This window comes from Cervus elaphus, chromosome 12, assembly GCF_910594005.1.
Source record: "Cervus elaphus chromosome 12, mCerEla1.1, whole genome shotgun sequence".
Classification (NCBI taxonomy): domain Eukaryota; kingdom Metazoa; phylum Chordata; class Mammalia; order Artiodactyla; family Cervidae; genus Cervus; species Cervus elaphus.
In genome coordinates this window covers 98939888-98962019 of record NC_057826.1, presented here as the reverse complement: position 1 = coordinate 98962019, position 22132 = coordinate 98939888, and the positions used below count along the sequence as shown (strand labels likewise).

At 42.7% G+C, this 22132-nt stretch overlaps 1 protein-coding gene across 20 annotated transcripts in view; it reads left to right on the top strand.

Moving 5' to 3' along the window:
* LOC122705027 (conserved oligomeric Golgi complex subunit 2-like) overlaps positions 1-20547 on the top strand; it is a 38567-nt gene extending 18020 nt beyond the window's left edge. For 7 of the 20 annotated variants that reach the window (XR_006344006.1, XR_006344016.1, XR_006344005.1 and 4 more), the window contains 8 exons: positions 2141-2320; positions 3987-4111; positions 6958-7085; positions 10736-10875; positions 12385-16187; positions 16565-16626; positions 17836-17987; positions 19551-20547. Coding sequence is in view for 2 of the 20 variants with exons in the window: in XM_043920220.1 (XP_043776155.1) it covers positions 6958-7057 (100 nt within the window). In the remaining 18 variants the exon portion in view is untranslated. The remainder of the gene's footprint in view (positions 1-2140; positions 2321-3986; positions 4112-6957; positions 7086-10735; positions 10876-12384; positions 16188-16564; positions 16627-17835; positions 17988-19550) is intronic. The other 13 variants (XR_006344017.1, XR_006344018.1, XR_006344007.1 and 10 more) reach the window with 10 other exon arrangements.
* Positions 20548-22132: the final 1585 nt, after the last annotated feature.

The window sequence follows — 22132 nt, the reverse complement described above, 5'->3', positions numbered from 1 at the left end:
CGGCCACAGTTCCAATACATCACTTCACAGGGAATCAGAGGAGTGTACTTTTATTGGAAGAATTTTAGTCTTTGGAATTGCCTTAGAGAAGCACTGGCAAAATTCTGTTGCTCTTCAAGATATGAAATGGCTTTCATCTTTCCTAAATTCATTTAGACCAGAGTAATGCCCAGAGTATTGCCACTTATGTATCTTACCCTAGCATTACATCATTAAGAAACAGGATAGGCACATTTAGTTAACATTTGTCAACAAGAAAAAAAAAAAAAAACTTGTGAAATTAGAAAAAGATGACCATTTTCTTTGTTACATACTGCAACTGTCTTCTTATCTTTCTAGTCTGAATTTTAAATCAGCCAGGTAGGTGAGTGACTCAGAAAATGAGTAGCTCATACCAGCACCACGGGAAGCACCGTGGTGCCCTGGACAGATTTGTGCTGTATATTCCACTGTGCAGCCAGAGCCGTGGAACTCAACTCCTGGCGTCATTGACAGTGGAAGGCTAACGGGAACTCCTCCGGCAGGGTTGTCTGACACTGAGGTGCCGTCAGCCCATACCTGGCGTGTAGTAGGCCCTCAGTTCAGTTGAGTTGCTCAGTCACGTTCGACTGTTTGTGACCCCATTTGATGGGTCATCCCTTCTGACCCATCCAGGGGGGCTGTTTGTCTCAAACTGTTCCAAGTCTCTTGCCCTCAGCTGCCTTGGCAGTTCTTGCCAGCTTATCCTCACTCAACATCCACCATACCTGCCTTCCTGTTTTCTTTCCGTTTTTGTCCATCCCTACTCTTCCTTTGATAGAGATGCATCACAATGTCTTTTTCTATAATACTGTTCCTTTGTGGTATTGCATCTTTAATGTAATAGACATGCTGTTTCTTGCTCAGAATCACCTTCGAGGACTTCTTAAAAAATTCAGATCAGCAACTTTGAGTTGTAGAGGAGGGAAAACCAGGGCAATGTAAATAACCGGGTAGAGCTAGAGAGAGGGAAGGGAAGTTAACAATGAAGAAGGCCCTGAATGAGAGCGGCTGGGGAAGGAGATGTAAACACCCACACTGGCCTGGGCCAGCTCTTGCTTCTTGGCTGGACCCTGTGGTCGGGGCCTGGCAGTGTCAGGGGCTTATACTTAACTATTCTAGTTTTCCACTGTCCTAGAACATGCTGTAAAAGCTCATGGCACAAAGGATGCTATAGCTTCTACCTTATAACAAGGGGGCTATGGAAAAGCACAATGAAAGCATCAGGATTGCTGATCATGTGATATTTTCCTGAAAATTAAAAACCTTTAGGAATTAACTCTTTTTAATTGTCTCCACTAGCCTGCTTTTGACTGGACAAATGTTGGAGAGAATTGCCACATAATTTAATCAGTTACAGTTTCATGCTGTTCAAAGCAAAGGCTTGCCTCTTTTGGACAAAATAAGACCAGTAACTGTTGTTTTAGATTTTTCACACTTTAGTGTTTAGGAATTTGCTAAATAATTCTGATTTTACCTGGTACAGGCAGACCTTGTTTTATTGCCCTTAGATTTATTGTGTTTCACAGATACTGCGCTTTTTTTTTTAATTGGTTTATTGCAGCTCTGCGCCAAGCAGGTCTGTCACCGTGCTAGTACCCTTTAAGAGCACTTGCTCACTTCAAGTGCTGTCATCTCTGTATCTCATTCTGGTAGTTTTCACAGTATTTCAAACCTCCACCAACAAAACGATGATAGCTTACTGAAGGTTCACATGATGGTTGCATTTTTTAGCAATAAAGCATGTTTTAATTAAAGTAATTAAGGTCTGTATCTTGTTTTTTTTACACATAATGCTTTTGCCAACTCAATATACTGTATATAGTACAGTATAAACATACGCTTTATATCTGCTGAGAATCCAAGAAACCCCCATAACTGGCTTTATTGTGCTAGTAGTCAATTTATTGTGGTGGCCTAGAACCACACCTGCAGTATCGCCAGGGTATGCCTGTATTGTTCAGATAGTTGTTGATCTGCAGGATTTTGAAGCTAGCTTTGAATTTTCTCTTTCAGTTTTTGTTTTTTAGGCCCCTGCCTCCTAAGTGTCGCACATGATAGATCCTGTTTGGATCTTTAGAAATGATTACAACTGGAGCTTTTTAACCTGTCTTTCTTGCAGCATATAGCTGGTATTACAGCCATGTTACAACAGTCATTGGAAGGCCTCCTATTAGAAGGTCTTCAGACTTCCTGTGTCAATATTATTCGGCACTGCTTACGGACTTAGGCCACAATTGACAAGACACGGGATGCAGAGGCGTCAGTTGGTCAGGTCCTCGTGAAACTGTACATAGATGAGGTTTGTGTACTGTTGAATAAGGCCTTCATTCAGCAGATGTTCATAGAGCATTTGCTCTGTCTTGGATGCTTTACTGGGTGTAAGGGGTAGTTTAGAGGCCTTTCTGTAAAGATTCTCAGTTACTGTAGTACCATCAGTTGCAAGAAAAGGTTGGTCCCTGGTGGTTACAACCAGCATGCGGGAGTCAGGCACCTTCTCAGTGTTTTTTAGTGATGCTGTAGCCCAGGGATCATGTTAATTTAGTGGGAGGAGGGTCTTGCCTAGGGAGAAGGAATGTATCAGAACATTTTTAGGTCAGTTTTATGGTATGTAAATTATTTGCCACTAAATTCTTAAAATGAATTTTTAACTATTGGTCTAGTGGGTAAAATGGAACAAGTAAGCAGATACCAAAGCCACAGTGTAAGTTCCTGGTGAGGGAGCCTGCTGAAACCCTGACCATGGAAAGTCTGTGCTGAAGGTTGTCTTCACAGAGATGTGGCCTAAGTCTTGAATACTGAGGAGTCTCTTAGCCAGGAAGGTGGGAGGGAGGAAATAGTCACTGATGCAGGACTTTCGTAGGCAAATTAGCAGCGTAATACCCTAAGTCCAAAACCTCACTATCCAGTGTCCTTCATCTCCAGGGATGCAGTTACACTTTGGAAAGTAAGCATATTCTGCCTTTGAGCAGCCAGGATGTAGACTGTACCATATGAAGTTGCCAATACTCAATGTCTTCTGACGCACAAAAGCGGCAGCTTCATCTGGTTCAAACTGATAAAAGTCACAAGCCCATCCTCAGTGTTTGCAGACTCTCTTCAGTCCTCTGTCCGTGTGGGTGCTCTTTCTGTCCAGTAAGCACAAAGCCCTGTTCACCATGACTTTGGGATGAAAGCCTCCCATTTATAAATGGGGGAAATGGAATCCCATTGATAACAATGAAATGTAAGGATTAACTTCAGTAATCCTTTCAGCTTTTATTAGCGTTACTAAAAGTAAGTGATCTGTCAGTTTCCTCTCTTCCTGTTATATTTCTTACCTAACTTGATAAGAATGAAAAAGACAAATTACCTACATTATTTCTGTCCCAGTAAGTGAAAATCATTACTAACTTATGCCTTTGTTTTTCATTGAACTGAACCTAATGTGCTAAATGAGAGAAACATTTGATGTTTCAGTGGCATATTAAATAAACCAAGGCCACATTTTAATTTTTTTTAATTTGTATGCTTATCTTGTCATTAGCCTCTTGACTCTCAACCTTAACACAAAAGATAAAATAATAAAGTAAAATAAAATATATATTTCCATCTTCCTCTGTCTCACGCCTTCCCCTCATCTGAATTATGGTAGAAGAAAAGGCCGAGGTCAGTACAGGGAGGGGCTGTTGTTACGGGAAAGTGTCATTTTATTTTGTTTTCTGTCTCGGGAGGGGAGGAGGCAAATGTGCTTGGCTTTCCAGCTTCAGGCCAGTCTCTGTCACCCAGCCTGTGTCTCCCCTGGGTCAGAGCTGTGCTTCCAAATCCTGAAACTAGTTCTGAGTATAGCTGTTACTGTTAGAAAACATGTTAGCTGGGGAGGAGGGGGCATGAGGAAGCATACTTTTGAGGTTTTCTCTATTTTTCCTGTAGTGTGTAATTCATACCTCTCTTTGAGATGCTTTTTTTAAATGCTATTCATTTAATAGGTGATTCTAGAGCAGATTGTTGATAGTCGTCTGAGTGATCTCCAGCTCATGTATGATAAACTCCTGGAGTTCGTTCCCCATCACTGCCGCCTTCTTCGAGAGGTCACAGGAGGAGCCATCTCAAGGTAGTTTAAGCAGCTGTACTCAGAACTTGCGCCTGCTGATTATTGCTGCCTCCTTTGGGTCGGGTTCATATGCGCTCCCCCAGTGAATTGTTAGCATGGCACTATGAGGTGGGTGTGGGTCATCGCCTCAGAAGGAAACTGTAATGAGTAGGGCAGAGGTAAAGGGTACATCTTTGTGAATTCACAACCCATATTTCCCTTTTCTGTGTACTTTTTCCTCAATTACATGTGAAATAAAAGTTGGTTTCCTTCCATTACTTTAACGTCGTAATCTGTTTATAAATATGAATTCAGTGTAACTCAACAAGTTTTATATTAATTATGGTTAAAGTCATCTCCAGTTTTCCCTCCTCTTGCCTGATTTCCATACTTTTAGCTTTGTTTCATAAATACCTGGCTGCCTTTCACCATCACCACTGGCCTGATCCGGGCCTTTGTCATAGTTTTATCCAGAATAACAGGATCTGCCCACCTCCTCTCCCTGCCTCTACCCTCTCCCTTCCCCCCTGCCCTTCGGCTGTCACATTGACCCACAATTCTGATACGTAGGCACTGCCTTCTTCCTAAGTCTTTAGTGGCTTCTTGTTGCGTGTGGAGGAAAGTCTAGGCGTCTTGATGCGGCGTACGAGGCCCTGCACACTCTGGCCTCAGTGGGCCTTGTGTGTGGCACTCTGTGGGCTTCCCTTGCTCCGCTGGTCCCCGGCACACATTTGGTGGGTCTGTGTTTTTCCTCAGAGTCCTCTGCCTTTCCCTTTCTTTTTGTTGATCTGTCATCCCATGTGAAGCCCCAATGCAGATGCCACTTCCTTCAAGAGACCTCTCACCTTCATCCTGAAGTCTGGCTTTCATCCTGTTCTCTGCAGGAGATTGCGTGTTGCTCTCACTTCTGTTGAGGACTAGTTTCCATCTTAACAGCTTGCTCCCATCCCGCACAACCCATACTCCCCACCCCTGGCACAGTGTCCTAAGACAGCAACTATCCAGTGTTTGCGAAATGGAAGACTCAGTCAATTTGCAGCACTAGAAAGGCAAATCAAGTCCCTTTCTTCATGGAGTTAAAATTATTTTTAGCCTTGAAATTTTTTTTTTTTTGAAAAGAGAAACCTGGGGAATAAATGTGCTGATTGACTGGGAAGTACCCTCTCTGTTTCCACTAGATGATTTCAGATGAAGATTTGTTTTGCCACTTTTGTGTAATAATAGTCAAGATTTAGTTGGATTTGGATTTGGGGTAAGAATTTATAGAAGTCATCATGTGAAATTAAAGGGGCCACAGTAACGAAACAACTGATCCTTAGATTTGACAAGCCTAGTCTTGGTCCTGAAATGTCAAGTTCCATGCCTCACATGTTTGTTCTTTTCCACAGTTTTCAGGGTGGCAGAACTCATGTAGAAAGCTCAGAAATTTGAGTATCTAGACTGTACCTTGGTAGGTCATCTGCCTTTGCTTCCCGCCGCATCGTCTTGTTGCCCTGGACCCTCCCTGGCTCAGCATCTGCCTTTGGGTGCTCTGTATACCCAGCAATAGCAGTGATGTTCAGGAGTTATTTTCCAGAGGATGTAAATTAGCTTTTCTAACTGTTGATCTTGCAGAGTTAAATTTTCCTTTTGAGGTTTTAATTGTATATTTAGTTTGGAAATGAGGTGATCTTGTCATTCATTGTTGCTCACAATATGTGCATTTGTATTCTAAAATCTTCAATTTTGTTCTGTCTTCCTATACCTTATTAGAGCTGGTTCTTATTGGGATTAAAAGTATATGATATGATACGTGGAACTGGGTATGTGGGACATAGGCATCTCCTTTTCCTCATCAAATATAAAGAAAATTACCTTAATATAAGAGCATGTTAACAATGCAGCAAAGTGGGTAGGTCAGTGAGATGGTGTTGCCTAAAGATATTTACAGATTTTTAAGTAGAGAAAATCTTAAGGAACCCGCCTTTTTTATTTATGTACTGTGTATTTAACACTATTAACATAGCAGTTACTATATGCCAGTAAGTGCTAAATGCTCTACAAACCGTACACCATCCTAAATGCTTTACAAGCCTTATTCCATATAATGACCCTATGATTTTAAAGATGAGGAAACCAAAACACGGTTAAATGACCCGAGATTTGAACTCAGGTGCTGTGGCTCCTGAGAGCATGATTTTCTCTCAGTGTTCTCTCTCACCTAAGTGAGTGAATTAGAAACTCAGAATTTGGCCTTTTTGCTGACAATGCAAAATAGAGCATGTGCATATGGAAACCATGAATGTTATCAGTTTTTTTTTGTATTAAGAGTTGTAATCCAGATTTTACATGAAATAGTCATAGAACATTAGACCTGAAAGTAATCAGAGATAGCTGAGTCACAAAGCTGTTAGTAATTGGTAAATTAGTGTGATTAACAGTGTTTTAGAGCTGAGTGGTTTTAGAGCTTAGTGGTTTTAGAGCTGAGTTAAGGTTGAATACAAAGATTGCTTTTCTTGTGGTATTAGATTGCTGGTTTTTCAAGATAGTGTATAAACATGGTAGCCCATTTAAGGGGAGAAAACTGTGCCATGGCAAGTCAGCCTAGTTTTCCATTATCCTTGACCCCAGCTGTCTGCTATGTTTGCTATAATTGTAGGAGTCAGGACACAGGATGTGTCAGGTTCTAGGTGAGAATGAGATCAAGGAGTGAAATAGAAGTTTGGGTCTAAAAACAAAATAATTGACAAATACAGTTGTTTTTAAAATGTCGAAGTAAATTTTAGGTCGAGCAACTTTTATTTTACTAAAACACCGCGGTGGAATTTTGCTTTTTGTAAGTAGATGTATCTGGTGTATTTGACTGAAATTTTTCTCTTATCTTACAGTGAAAAGGGCAATACTGTTCCCGGCTATGATTTTTTGGTGAATTCTGTCTGGCCAGAAATAGTACGAGGATTAGAAGAAAAGTTAACCCTCACTTTTTAATCCTGGGGATCCTGATGCATTTCACCAGGTACGTTTCCCTCTGTTGTCTTGATTCTTGAAGGTGTTAACCTGAGATAATCATGTCTTTTTTGCACAGTCTTTTGCACAGTTCTGTGGTTTATTGAAAATCACAGTCTGAGTTGTGGAGCCAGCATTTACCTTAAAAATACATGCATTATTTTATTCAGGTCATAGTCTCTGATACTTTGGGGACTAAGAATATTTTTTAGAATGTAAGGTAGAATTCAGTCGAGAAGCAGTTATGACTAGATATGGATGTTTTTTATGTAAATTTTAAAAAAGTTCTTAAGGACCATTGAAAGCAAATCTCTTTATAGTTGTTTTCAATGAAAAATTAAGTTTGTAGAACTCTGCTGTATCACTTTGAAGGAAAACAAGTAGTAGTAATTGGATTGTAGTATATATTATATAACTAATATTGTAATTATTAATGTAGTATAAAAATGTCCTAAATAATTTGAAAGATTAGGAGGCCTTGATATTCCTTTTTTTAAAAAAAAAATTATGTATTTTATTTAAAGGACTTCGTGGTTGATGTATCAGAAGTAAACCCATATGTTAATTTTCCATTTTTTAAAGATGTTATGTAGTGTCCTGGGGAAGAATGAAGACTCTAGGCCAAATGGCCTGAGTCTGCACCCCGCTCTCCTGCTCAGTTCCCTGCTGCTCAGCCTCTTGGTGCCTCTCCTCCTCTTCCTGCTCTGGATTTTGAGTTTTGTTTTTTTATTTTTTTATTCAATATGACAATCTTTATCTTATAATTAGGTAATTTATTAAATTGACAGTGATCGTAGTGATTGATATATTTGCGGTTTTTTTAGTTCTTCCTATTTGTCCCATTTTTCTTCCTTCTTTTCCTTTCTCTTGTCTTTTTTTTTTTTTCTTTCCCACCTCTTTATTTTGCACTTTTGGGAATTTGTTTTTCTCATTTATTCTCTTTTACCCCTCTACTAATTTGGAAGTTCTGCCCTCTATTTATTTGTGTATTAAGTAACCTTAGTGTTTACTTAAGAGAATTTAAAGTTACTGGTATTCTTCAGCCTCCCATGCAGCACAAAGATCTTAGATGCCAATCATGCCATTCCATAGTATATATTAGTTACCAGGGTCTTATTTCTATTTTTATTTTTTTGTGCCCCCCAATTGGGCATTACTTTTATTGCTTTAACATGGCCATCATCCTCCTCTCAAAATTATTCCACGTTTATCATTTCCTTTGCTTATTGTTCCTTCTTGGATGTTATACCTTTTCTCTTGGATCATTTTCCTTCCTCCTGAAATTCGTCTCTTATGAATTTCTGTTGATAATAAATTTCACTTTTTTATGATAAACCCTTGGTTAATATTTGTTTGAAAATAACTTTATACCTTTTATGTTTGAAAGGTAGTTTTGCTGGAAGTATTATTCTCTGCACTGTGAACTTTGTCACTTAAAGTAGTTTTTCCTGTTGTTGCTTGGTAGTTATAATGGCTTTTTCCCCTGGCTCCTTTTAAAATTTTCCCGGTGACTTTGGTGTGCTGTTTCATTATGATCTATCTAGTGTGGACTTCTTTTTATTTGCTGAATTTAAGATTTGTTGGGTTTTCTGAATCTGAGGATTGGTGGTTTTTTAAATCATTTCTGTATCATTTTTACTCATTGACTCAGTTGTGCTTCTGTCTCATTCCTTTATTATTTGCTTTTAGAACTCTTAATTAATTATCCTCACTTTATCTTTCATGTTTCCTGAATTTACTTTCTTTTTTTTTTTTTTTCATCTCTTTGTGCTACATTCTGGGTAATTTCTTGGGATTTTTCTTCTACTTCAAGAATTCCTTTTTCAGTTGTGTCTAAATTCCTTTTCACGTGTTTCAAATTTATCATTGTTTTCATTTCTAACAGCTTTATTTGCCTCTTTTTCTAATTGTGCTTGGTCGCTTTGCTTACTGATTTTTAAAGTGTAGAGAGGCACAAGTTGAGTGTGGTGAGTCGGGGCCTAATAACTTCACAACAGGTGAAGTTCACAAATTTAGAACTTTACTATCAGAAATACCACTTATCTGTTCTCTTGACCCTTGTTACAGTATGTTGAACCATATAATTAAGTAATATGATTTTCAGCCAGTTGTGTGTCACTGAGTTTTGTGACTTTATAAAATAGATCTTTGTAAATAAATAAAGTAGGGCTTTTAAAAATAGATACCATAAGCAGAATGAGGTAATGGTCTTAAGCATTAGCAATGCTAATGCTAGACCCTTTACATCCCTCTTTAGAGAATCATATTGATCATGTTAGGCTCAGGAGATTTTTCAGTTCAGGAATGAAGCTTTCTGATGAAATCATTGACTTTAGAATTCTAAACCAATACTTAATGTTCGTGGTTACATTTCTTGCAAGAAATGCTTTCAGTTTTCAATGTTAATGAGACATGCTTTTGAGAAGAGAGAAGTATTTTTGCATTCTTTTAATATCCATTATATGCAGGGGTGTGGTTTTACCCCAAAAGGGATGAGTAATACTTTTTTTGTCTCAGCCCCTCACATCTAGACCACACTTAGGGAATTCAGTAAGTGTAGCTAAGAGTCAGACACAACTGTGCGACTTCACCTTCACTTTTCACTTTCATGCACTGGGAAAGGAAATGGCAATCCACTCCAGTGTTCTTGCCTGGAGAATCCCAGGGACGGAGGAGCCTGTTGGGCTGCCGTCTGTGGGGTTACACAGAGTCGGACAGGACTGAGGCGACTTAGCAGCAGCTCCAAACCAGCTGAAAGGAATTTAACACTATATGGTGTTTACTGTACTACAATTCCCATGTAATCACAGGCATCGATCGTATTTAGGCGATTGGTTTGGTGACCCAGAATGGAGCTTCTCTTCAGTGAGAAGTACGTGGGAAGTCCTGCAGTGTCCTCCCCAGAGCCTGGGGACTGAGAGCCCTTGCCAAAGGACGTGCAGCTGCAGTTTTCACTGCTGACTGTCTGGGCTTCTGGTTCCTCTCTTTCCTTGCCTTGTTTCTGAGTCAGTTCTCTCTGAGCCTGAGCAGAAGAGGAAGTGTCATCTCTATGGGAGATGACAATAAAAACAGTTAACCTAGTAGTGTAGTTTTCTGGGTTAATTAAATAATAGAATTGTAAGCACTGTGTCCAGATGATATATGTTCAGTAAGTGTTACCTGCTGCTCTTAGTGGTGTTGCTAGATTCCCCTTGTCAGTTTTCATGCTGTCCCATCTATAAAAATGATGTAATTACTCACATGGTTTGAGTAATTGCTTTCCTTTTCTTCCCTCCTTTCTTCCCTTTCTTTAAATTTTCTACTTCTTCTCGAAAGGCAGTGAAAATTATACCACTTAATCTGTGATCTCTCGTGGTTCCAGTGGACAGTTAGGGGTGCCCTAGAAGATGAGTGAGAGCTGTCACTTAAAGAACGCTGGACTTAGAATACCTGGGTCTCTTGATGGGCTTGCCACCTAAGACATTGAGCAAGTCATAGAACCACTTTGGGCATTACTCAGTGTGGGGATCTTCAGAGGAAGATCCTGTAAGGGCCTAATGAGATCTTAAAGCTATGATTCTGTGTGTTGATCTTTATCTTGATTTCCATTTTTCAGTATATGATCCCGATTCTGGTTAGTTTCCTTAAAATGAAAATTCCACCTGTTTGTTCTTATTTTAGAAATATACCGTAAGTATGGATTTTGTAAGAACATTTGAACGGCAGTGTGGATCACAGGCCAGTGTAAAAAGATTAAGAGCACATCCTGCCTATCACAGCTTCAATAATAAGTGGAACTTGCCTGTTTATTTTCAAATAAGGTCAGTAATTTATTCCCATCACCTCCACCCTTCTGAAATAGAATTTGAACACCAGTTCAGATGGACTGAACTCCCATCTCACAGCCCCTTCTTGGAGATCATCATATTATTCCTTGGGAAACAATTTAGAGCAGAAACGCACAAGAAGTATCATGATTGTCAAAGTTCTGGCCTGTATGACGAAAGGATTAAGTTTTACTCTCTTGTCATTAGCAAGCTGAGAACGCTAGACTCCAGGGAGCTAGACCAGGCCCAGCTTCATTCCCAGGTGCTATGTCTTCATTCAGCGTGAAGAGACAGAGAGAGCTGCTCACCTAGCAGCCCTTCCTCTCCATTTTCCTCTTCCATCACTTGCTTCAAATAGCAGGCCTATCCTGCATCTGTAGTTTTGCTCATCTGTAACATTTTTATCCTCAGAGGGGATCAGGAAAAGTGTTCTTTCTTGAAATAGTCTTTGTAGCTGATTCCATCCGTCAATGTATAAGAACTGTAGTTATTATTTTGGCTTCCTTTATAATCTTGGTGAGTATTCTGGAAAATGGTGACACTTTCCTTCCAGATAGCATAATGATATCACCAGTATCAATAAGTGGTCCTGTAGACAATTTGGGAGCAATTTAGGATAACTTCTTAACAATGTATGTTCCCCTAGAAAAAGATTCTCTTGAATGAGATCACAGTGAGTTCCTCCATAGAATGGTGTTAACTAGAGCATTTTATTAGTTAGAATGGTTTTTAAAGACTTGCAAGCTTTTTGCTTAAATTGCTGGATGCTTTCATTAATTATGATGCAGTCCTTCTCTGGAGTTCTGAGGAATAATTACAGAGAAGGAAATATATTAAATCGCTTGACTTGCCATGATTGAGAATGTATATAATCCTCTTTTAATGATGAAATCAAAGCTGTCAAACCGTTAGTATGGTGCTCTTTTACATATAATACTGAGCTTTATACTTAATTTTTCAAGGTTATGTTATCATGTAGGTAAGAAATTAAGGATTTGTTTGTCTGAGATACTCATGGACTGCATGGGATGTAATCGTTACATGATGATCAAGATGTAGCCAGGGCAAGAAGCCCTTTTGGTTTGTGAGAAAAATTTAAAATGGTGAAGCATCATTTTATAGTGTTAAGAGTGCAGTAGAGAAATAATATTTAAACTTTCCATGTCTCCTGTAGTCTACGTTTTGGCTTAGATTGCTTTAGACATCTAATAACCATCACAGCCCATACTCCTGTTTACTGCCTCCAAACACCTCTTAGCTAGTCATTTCCCCAGACCCCAGACCCCCACACTTGGTAATCTTGCACTGTCATGTCATTCTGCCTTCTGGAGCTCTGGGCCCTGCAGGGTAGCACAGCCTGGCCTCAGCCCGTCCTCCTCTCATCATAGGTTCTCTCAAAGCTGGTAATTGAGTCTTAAACTATGCCGAAACTCAGCCAGTCCCATGAAAGACTTTTTTTTTTTTTTTTAACTATTTTATTTATTTGTTTTTATTTTTTTACAGTTACTATTTTAACGGTTGAACAGTGCACCTCAAAAGTTCTGTCATCAATACACAGTGAATGGACTCCAGTGATGAAGGCTCCAGAGAGATGGCACACTATTTTTGAGTGAAAGTTTGTGATGGAGTGTCTCCAAATTGGAGGAGACGAGGATACGGGCTAGGGGATATAGGCAGGGTAAAGGAATTTCAACGTACTACTGCTTAGGAGTATATATATTTCAAGGCAGCTACTATACCTTGTCTATGCTTTATCCTAATCTGGAATAACTGCATGTTCATGCCAAATAAAGTTTCTACTTTCTAGGAAGAGGAGCAGTCTATTAGGAAAAGTATGTTCTTAGTCAGGGGAAGATGTGAAGACATTTCTCTCATAAGTCCTCTTTTATTTGGTAATGTCTTTTGATGTCTTTTGGCAACATCACTGTATGCTATTTCAACCTCCTTATCACTGGGGCAGGTGTTGGTGAACTCACCCCTACTGTAGGCATTAGTTAGGTATCTCCAGGTGCCAGTCATTCCTTTTGGAATATCAAAGTTGGGGTATTTTTTCGCCACCACCTTGACAATGTGCAGCTTGGGCAGCAGGTTGCAGTCAGCTAGTGTCATTTCATTGCCATCCAGAAATTTACGTGTGGAAAACTTAATGTCCTCCATACTAGTCTCATCAGTTTCATTAGGGAGGGGAGAATTCAGATATTCATCTACTTTCTGCAGTGTTTTCAAGAGACCCGGCTCCAAAGTTTCATTAGCCTCTGGCCTTGAATTCTTGATATATGCAGAGAATTTGGCAAAGATGTCCATTCCAGCAGTATTTGATTCTGGGTGTTTTGGTGAAAGCTTTAAGTACTTGGGTGGGGAGGGGAGCATAAGACTTCTTCAAGAAATTCTTCACTCTTATTTACGTCCGTTTTGACCTCATTGTTGAAAGTTATAAATGGTGGGCGTGTCCCCGGAGCCAAGTTCTGCAGGTCTGCAGGCTTCCTTTTCAGGTCAATGGTTGTGACACAACTCCTTTGAGCCAAAGAATCATGAAGAGCCTCTGGGAAAAGGGGCAGTTTCCTGTGCTTTCACCGTCACTGCCAGCCTTGACAAGAGCTCGATGATGGGCTCTCTGTCCTCCTCCTTCAACCCGTTCAGCGGCATCGACAACGCCATGGCCAGTTCGGCTGGGCTTCGTGGACAGCGGCGGCAGCGGCCGTTTCTGCTCCGGGACTGCTCTGGCTACGGGGTCCCGCCACGCTGCAGCTCCCTGGACTGTTCTGGCATCTAGCTCGCCTCAGCTTCCGTGCCTCAGGCTCGTCTCCTCAGCACTGCCCCTCGCCCCTGAGGCTCTGAGGCGGCCGCAGCCCGGCCCTTTCAAGTCGTGGGGGCAGGGCGCCGGGGCATGAAAGACATTTTCGATCTTCACCAGAGTTTAGCCATAATCATTCAAAGGAATTGCTTAACTTTTCTTTGTGAATAGTTTTATTTAAAATTGATGAAATTAAAAAAGTTATGTTTGAGTTATGAAGTGTGGAACCTGTTTTCAGTTCATTTGCTCTTCCACTTAAAAAGAAATTCAAGTAATACTTTATAGAACACCATTCGGTTGATTTTTGTCAGTGGTTGGGTTATTTATTCTCTGGGATAACAGAATGTTTTGCGAACATGGCTAGTGTCAAAGCTGTATTGCTCTCTGATTCACTTCAGGGTCATTTAAAGTAAGCCTAAACGCCAGTAGGGTGATGTTTCAGCAAATTTCTAGGAAGGAATATCAGTACTAATATTGCACTCTCAGTAGCAATCAGATAGTCCCGGGTCTGACTCTGTGCCGACATCCCCATCATCTTCAGGAAAAAAGGCACCCCTCCCACCACCTCCATTCTGTGAGCACACGGGCACCCCTTCTGTCTCTGATCCCCTATTGTGTCAACACCTCATTTGTTCTTCCAAGAGTTTTGGAAAGTAGGGTTAGGCATTAGTTTTCATAGAAAGAGATTAAATGCACATGGGCCCCCAGCAGTCTCAAATGGAGGTAAATCAGTGGCTGCCTGGAAGCTGGGTGTTAGCGCCTTAAATGCTACAGGCTGTGGTATGTCTTTTTTAATTGAACTCTTGCTAGAATGGTGTATGGTCCCAGGATGGTCACATGTGTGCTCTCTGTTCCATTCAGCACATGCTTAGCATGGTGTAGCTCCTCTACAGCATGAAGTCTGTGTGGTACTGATGCGCCTTCCTTCCCCTCCACCCTCCTCAGGTTGTGTCCATGCGTCAGGATAGCCATGCGTGGGGGACGGGGTGTGTGTCTCCAGATCATCCCCATACCCAAATGGAAGAGTTTAGGAGTGTTTGTATTTGGGGTTGCCTGTCTTACAAATCCTCTATCAAGAGTAGAATGGCATCCCATATACATGTGAAAACTATAGCATAACTTTTCAAATTTCACCAAAGTAACATCTCACTTTGTTTATTTTCTAAGAAGTACAATCTAACACCTCAATCCTGGAAGTTACTGGCCAGCAAAGCTACTTGAGGGGCTGGTGCTGGACTCCTGCAGGGGAGGGAGGGGACAACTGGGTCACACGACATAGACAGTTTTAGTCTTAGGGATCTCACACCTGGTCACACGTCATCTGCACGTCTGTTTAAAAGGCATTAATGTTAAGGGTCTGCTGCATTTGTGTCTTGCACTTTCTCATTTGTGTGGTTCTCAGATTGTTGTGGCATACATACAGTTTTATCCTGTGTCCTTCCTTACACTGAGTTATACCTGTTCCTCTGATGGCCGCAGAACTTCCAGCTGACCTCTCTTCACGCTGCATTCAGTAGGAACTGTGCCGCATGTTACGGAAACCTTCCCTTCCTTGGGGCTGTGAAGGTGGCTTCTGGTTCTCCGCGTTCTGAACAATGCTGTGTTGGTGCCAGGCCTTTTCTGTGCTGAAGCTTCCTTCCTGTGTTTCGTGTGTTAACATGTGGGCAAACGGTGGGATTTGGGGTCTGTGGGGAATGCAGGAGCTGGTCTGCTCTCGTCACTGCAGGGCAGCCCCTGCCCTCTCCTCCCCAGTGTGCTCAGGAGCACCGCCTTCTTTGCGGTTCTCCAGTGCTCCCTTCTCTTCCTCCACTGCTCTTCTGCCTCCTTCTGGGCCTCTCCCTGCTGCTTGGAGAGACTTGCCTTTCGCAGGCTTCACGGGGCAGTCACTGAGTTCTTTCCTGCATGTGGCACAGGGAAGCTGTGGGGAGCGGCCAGCTCCAGCAGGCAGGGTGGGCCAGGGTCCTCTGCTCTCGGCCACTCGGGCCTTTGAGGGCAGGGCTGCTGCTCTTTCTATGAAGTGCTGCTGCGTTTACTCTCCAGTTTCCTGAAGATCAGTCTCTGAACTGCTATTAAAAAGCATATAAGTACTGTCCAAAAAACCAAGATTGTGGATTAGGTAAATTGATGTTAAGTATGTGTCAGAATTTATTGGTAGCAAGGGAACTAGTGTGTGACAGAAGAATGTATGGTAAAGAAAGTATGAACATGGAAGGGTTATATAGGTGGGAAGCAGGATGCTACATAGGCAGCTAATTAAGGAAATGAATACACACACGGTTTCATTTCACAGCCATAAAAATGTGTCCACATCAGGTATTAAAACAGAAGGCTGTTTGAAGACGACATGAAATGACAAATGGCCCAGCAGAGAGAACAGAAAACCCATCCAGAAAGCAGATCCTGAGCCTCAGGCTGGACATGCAGTTACCGATAGCAGCACGAGAGACAGGCAGCAGACATCTGATGAGCGCCAGGCAGAAACTTGTTCTAGCTTAACTGCCTACTTTCAGTGGTATGTCTCAAGCTGCAAACAAAGATACAGAATATAGCTTCTCCATTTCTTAGTTTGAGGGACATTTGCTTTCTTCTGATAGAGTGTAGGTAAGAGGACTGGAAAAACCAGTCTTATGGCCTGAAGTGACTACCAGATTATAGGTGGTGGGACTTGCCAGAAATGGCTCCTGGTCAAGTAATTCAGATAAGTTTATTTCCTGCTCAGTAAGAAAAAAAAGTCCGGAGGCCAGGCATCAGGGCTGCTGAGGCATCTCTGAGGCACTGGCCCTACAAGCAAGCAGGAGAGTGGTCCTATTGCCTGGGGAGGGGGAGGTTGGGGGGAGAGGCACCTGAAGCAGAGAAAACAGCCATTTACACTCTTGTTTTTTCTCTCAGATTTAGAGAAATAGCAGGATCCTTAGAGGCAGCCCTTACAGATGTCCTGGAAGATGCACCAGGTAACATCCTCAAAGTGACAGAGGCTATCTTTAAGCGGGCTAATTCCTTTCACCAAGTCTTCTTGGTGGCCTTAGCGCCCTGGGAGCACTTGGACCTTTTGCTCTCTTCCAGTAGTGTTACTTGCTCAGTTGTGTCCAACTCTTTGCAACCCCATGGATTGTAGCCTACCAGGCTCCTCTGTCCATGAAATTCTCCAAGCAAGATTACTGGAGTGGGTAGCCATTCCTGACCCAGGGATCAAACCCAGGTCTCCTGTACTGCATGCAGATGATTTACCATCAGGGCCACCAGGGAAGTAAGTTAGACCCTGAAGATAACAGTTTAAGTTCTTTTTTTAAAAATGGTTTCTAGAGCTTCTGGCTGTATAGAGACGATGTAAAGGATGCTTTAAGAACACGGGAAGGAGACCACATTTTCACTTCTGAATATAATGTGTCAAGGGGATATAACCCCTGCTGTGCTTAAGTGACAGCCTTTTTTTGTAGCCTTGTGGCTACCCTCCACTTCCCTCTCAAGCTGAGGGAAAGGATCAGAATGTCCCTTCCCTCCAGAGGATGACTCTCAGCTCGGACTGCTGCCTCAGGCCTCCAGAGCCCTTGGCTCAGTCCTGGGACAGTGGGCGGGTGGCTGGGGTCAGCCTACGCTTTCCAGACATGTTTGCATCTAGTCACACTTTAGGCGTCCCTGGTGCCTGCTCACCTAGGTGGCTGTTCCTGTAGCCACAAAGCCCCACTCCACTGTGCTCCCTTTTGTGCGGCCAAGTTCCATCTAAACTGCACTCTTCTAGCCTCAGAAGTTTATTTTCAGCTGTCTTTGCAAAAGTAGCCATGTGTAATTGACTTCCTATATTTAAATAGCATATTCAGGAGTGGAAGAGAAGACAGGACAAATTCAAAACCAAAGATTAAACCCTTGCAAGTGACTGCTACTCCAATTCACATTTGTTGCTTTATTATAAAGTACCTGTTAACTGATTACTTCTGATTGTTATATATGTTTAATATGTATCAAATACCTGGGAGAAGGAGTCATGTAAAATTAGAAAACAGCGTTTAAAGGCCTCTTGGCTGTCCACTCCACCTCCCTAAATCTCTGCTGACCTCATAGGATTCTTCAGAATGTCATTGGCTTCACTCTTGGCTTGTCTGTTGAAGATTTTAGCTGTTAGCCCTTCCGCTGTGACTCCTTGACTGCATTTTTACCTCTAGCTGGGAGCTCATATCGCCTTTTGGCTTCTCATAGGACGTGGAGCAGCCTTCAGAGGTGCTGGCCTGACAAGATGTTCTTGCCGCTGCTGGCGCATCATCTGTGGAGACTGACGCTGCAGATTCTGGCGCGGTACTCCATGTTTGTCAAGGAAGTGAGGGCTGGCTGGTGCTCATCCCTAATCAAGACTGAAATGAATTAAAGATAGGTTAAGCTAAACGTGCCAAGATTTTTAAAGCTCATGTGGTCATGAGAGGTTGATGCAAGGGCTATAGTCCAACTTCCCAAGTTTCTATCGGTTTCACTGGATTTCCTTTTCACTCTTGTTTATGTGACCTTTAGGGGCATCAGTTGTCACATATTCATTGCTTTGTCCTTTTGAAAAGCACCACATTGACCTCATTTTCCCTTAGGAAAACCAGAATCTTTGTATGGTGCCTCCAATACAGAGGCACCATAAAACAGAGATGATCATTTTAATGAAGATGATAAAAATATGCATATTTTTTCCTTAATATTTGAAAATTGAAAAACACCAAATGGCTGAGATTAGAAGGTCGTAAAGTTGATTAACCTTCCGTTTGTTTCAGAAACCCTTTTCAGCTTGGCTGTATTAGGTATTCACATGCCTATGATGACTGATTAGTTTTTGTGCATAAAGCCACAGGAGCATTCATGTGGTCCAGTGCTGAGCACCCGGCCCCACCAGGCCCGCTCCAGGTCTCAGAGATGCCTGCTGCACAGACAGCTCAGTGATAGACACACACCCCGGCCAGTGCAAGGTGATGAGTATAAGAGAGCGTAAGCGGAAGTGTAGGAAAGACAACATGGAGAAGCCATCATCCATGGACACAGAAGCACTCTGTCAACTGGAGGAGAGTGTTTCAGCACAGGCTTCAAGTCAAAGTCAGACCTTGGCCCTGCTGCTCTTTAATTTTGTGGTCTTAGGGAAATTGGCTGAATCTCAGATTCTTCGTCTGTAACATAGGAACACAGCTTCTACATGTGCTTGTTGTGAGGTGAGGAGTAAAGAGATTTCTTGCCCAGCAAACTGATAACGAAGGTGCCCAGCAGATAATGGTGCTCCATCCAAGTTCCTCTCCTCTTCCTCCTTTGCCTCCCTCTACTCAGAGGAGTCTCAGTAGAGCACCCTGCCCTATGAACCTGTTCATGAAGATCCTGCAGTTCCTGGGACACCATGGACTTGATATGACTCTCTGCGGCCTGGGCTTGCTTCATCATCCCCAGCAAGATGCCAGCCAGTGATTATTCTTACACCTAGTATATTCCATTCTTTTCTCGATGCAAGTGCTCTTCTCTTAGGTTTTTTTTCCCTTGTAGCAGTCCATTATGCAGAGAACACTTATGTCGTTTGTATTATTTGAAGCATAATTGAGGTTGAGACTTTTTTTTATCCTTATGATGATAATTTATTAAGTAAATACAGTAAATTGTTTACCTTAAGCAGTTAATTAGCTTTTTAAAACCTATGATGTTCTGGATCTTAATTTTCCTTTAGTTTCAGGACCTCTTGCTTTCTTTCTGTTACTTAAGTCAAGGAGGGGAAATGCACATAGGGTGAAAGCTTGTCCTGTTTGTGTTTTTCACACCTACCTGGAGAGACAGGATGTGGTCTTCTTTCTTGAGTTAACTTTCACTTAATACTTTGTAGACAGCTGGCATTTTGTGTTGAGTTACATGCTCATGTATCTTGCAGGTGGAAACATCTTATGGCTGAAATCCTTTTTCAGCTTTTACTCGGGCCCATCTCTAATGAAAGTGCTAAGGATATTAAAAAGCCTTTGGTAACTGGCAGAAAAGATCTTTCTATCACCCAAGGCCATCGCAAAGACCAAGCAAGTGGCCCTTCTGAAACAAAGCCCATCGTCTCCATTTCCAGCACTCCACTTGTCTATGTGGTCACAGACCTGGACAGGCTTCAGGAGCAGGTGAGCCTGTGTCACAGAGGATTCTAAGTGTGGGGTTCAGTGTTCTCACTGTCTAGCCTCATGGGGTTTTAGACTTGTGGGCCCAGGGCCCCTGAGAAAGAGCATCCTCTTCCCTCCCTCTGGTGTTGCCTCCACCCCCGACTGGCATGCTGTCCTCCTTGGGGAGCAGCCTGTCTACCGCATGCCTGCCTGGAGCCCCGGCTTCCCCTGAGCAGTGACGCCGCAGGCCAGGGCAAGCCAGGCCCTCACTAGCTCAGCTCACTCTGTGGAGCCATGGTCTTTAATGGGTTGGATTCTAATTGTTTCTAGTCTACTTACCCAGTACTTATACTTTAAAAGTGCTGAACTATTAAAACGTCTTCCTATTTCCTCCACATAGGTTTCATGTTCTTGCTTTTACCATTAACAGAACTTTGTTTAAGAACAGAATGTGTTTAAGTGTTCTGATACTTAATTCTGCTTTTTTCAGGTTTAAGTGTTTTGTGGTGCTTGGACAAATACTGTATGTGTTGAGCAAAAACATGGTCTTCATCATAAGGTTCTCTTGGTATTGAGGGGAGCTACAGAATAGTGTTAATAGCTGTGAAAATACGGTTTTCCGTGTTGCTGAATTATTTTCTACTGAAAGCATCAATTAAGAATTTTGTTTTCTTCTGATGCAAGTTACTGAAAGTTTCAAGTTTAGCTTTATCATTAATAACATTCTAGAGCTGTAGGTGCATATAGAATTGTCTCTTCCTTTGATTAATAAAAAGTAACTGAATATATAAAGTGCATACTTATTTCACCTTAGAAAGCATGCGAGGGCTTATGAGAGCATGGGAGGACGTGCAAGAATTTGCGATGCCATTTGAGGGTGTGCAAGGATGTGCGAGGCTGTGTGAGACTGGGCGAGCAAGTGCAACGGTGTGCAACACTTTGCAAAGCTGTGCAAAAGTGTGCAAGGGCGTGTGAGAGTGTGAGATGGCTTTTCATGGTGTGCGAGGGTGTAAAAGGATGTGCATCTGTGTGTGAGTCTGTGCAAGTGTGTGAGGGTATGTGAGGATTCACGAGTGTGCAAGGGCATGTGAGGAGTGTGCAAGAGCATCCCATGATGTGCAAGAGCATATGAGGATGTGTGAGGGTGTGCATGGCTGTGTGAATGCGTGCAAGGCCATGCAAGGACGTGTGATGGTGTGCAGGACTTACCAGGCCATGCAGGGACATTCAAGGGCTGAGCAGGCACGGCCATGTGAAGGCATGCAAGTGCATGTGAGGACATGAGAGAGCTTGTGAAGACATGCAAGAATAAGCGCGCATGGGCAAGGGCATTCTAGGGCATGCATGGGCATGTAGGGTGTGTGAGAGCATGCGAGGATGTGCAAGAGCATGTGAGGATGTGCGAGTGTGGGCGATGGTGTACTAGGGCATGCACGGGCATGTGAGGTCATGTGAGAGTGTGAGAGGGCATGCAAGTGCATGTGGGGATGTGTGAGAGCATGCAAGGGTGTGCAAGAGCGTGTGAGTCCATGCAAGAACGTGTGAGGGCATGCGAGAGCGTGGGAGGTTGTGAGAGGGCATGCTAGAGCATGCAAGTCTGTGTGAGAGCGGGCAAGTCTGTGCAAGGGTGTGAGAGAGCAACTTGAGATGAGCCCCAAGCCCCCTGATGCAATTCCAGAGGATTCCCAAGAGGAGCCACCCCAACCACAATGCAAGAGGAGCACTCTACCACAACGAGAAAGGAAGCCCCATACTAAAACTAAAGAGGAGACCCACCCCTGCCACAACTATAGAGGAGTCTGCAAACCAGAACAAGAGAGGAGCAGAAACCAAAAGGTCAGTTGACCCCACAGCAACTAGAGTGGAGCCCCATGTAATAAAAATACAGTAGCCTACCACACATCACAACTAGACAGGAGCCAGCCTGTTAATTGCTACTAGAGAGGAACTGCCCCGCTCAGTTCGAGAGGAGGCCCCACAAAACTCTAAAGGAACCCCAAGTCACCTGTCCCAACTCGAGAGAAACCCCAAGTCCCTGACCACAACACGACAGGTGCTCTGTGCTGTCGCAAGGAGGGAGCCCCTGGTAACAAACAGAGGAGCCCGCTGCCATAACTGGAGAGGATTCCCCTGCCAAAACTAGAGAGGAGCCCTCCCACACATTGTACCAAGAGAGGAGCCACTCGGCTGCAAATAGAGATGAGGCCCCTGAAGTAACTCGAAACAAGCATCTCACAACCAGAGTGGAGCAACCCCATGGAAACTAGTGAGGAGCCCCCAATGCTCAATGTAGAGAGAACAGCCTCCCCACAGAGAGCTCCCAGAGGAGGAAATACCACAACTAGAGAGGTGCCCCAAGGCCCCTCCTGAT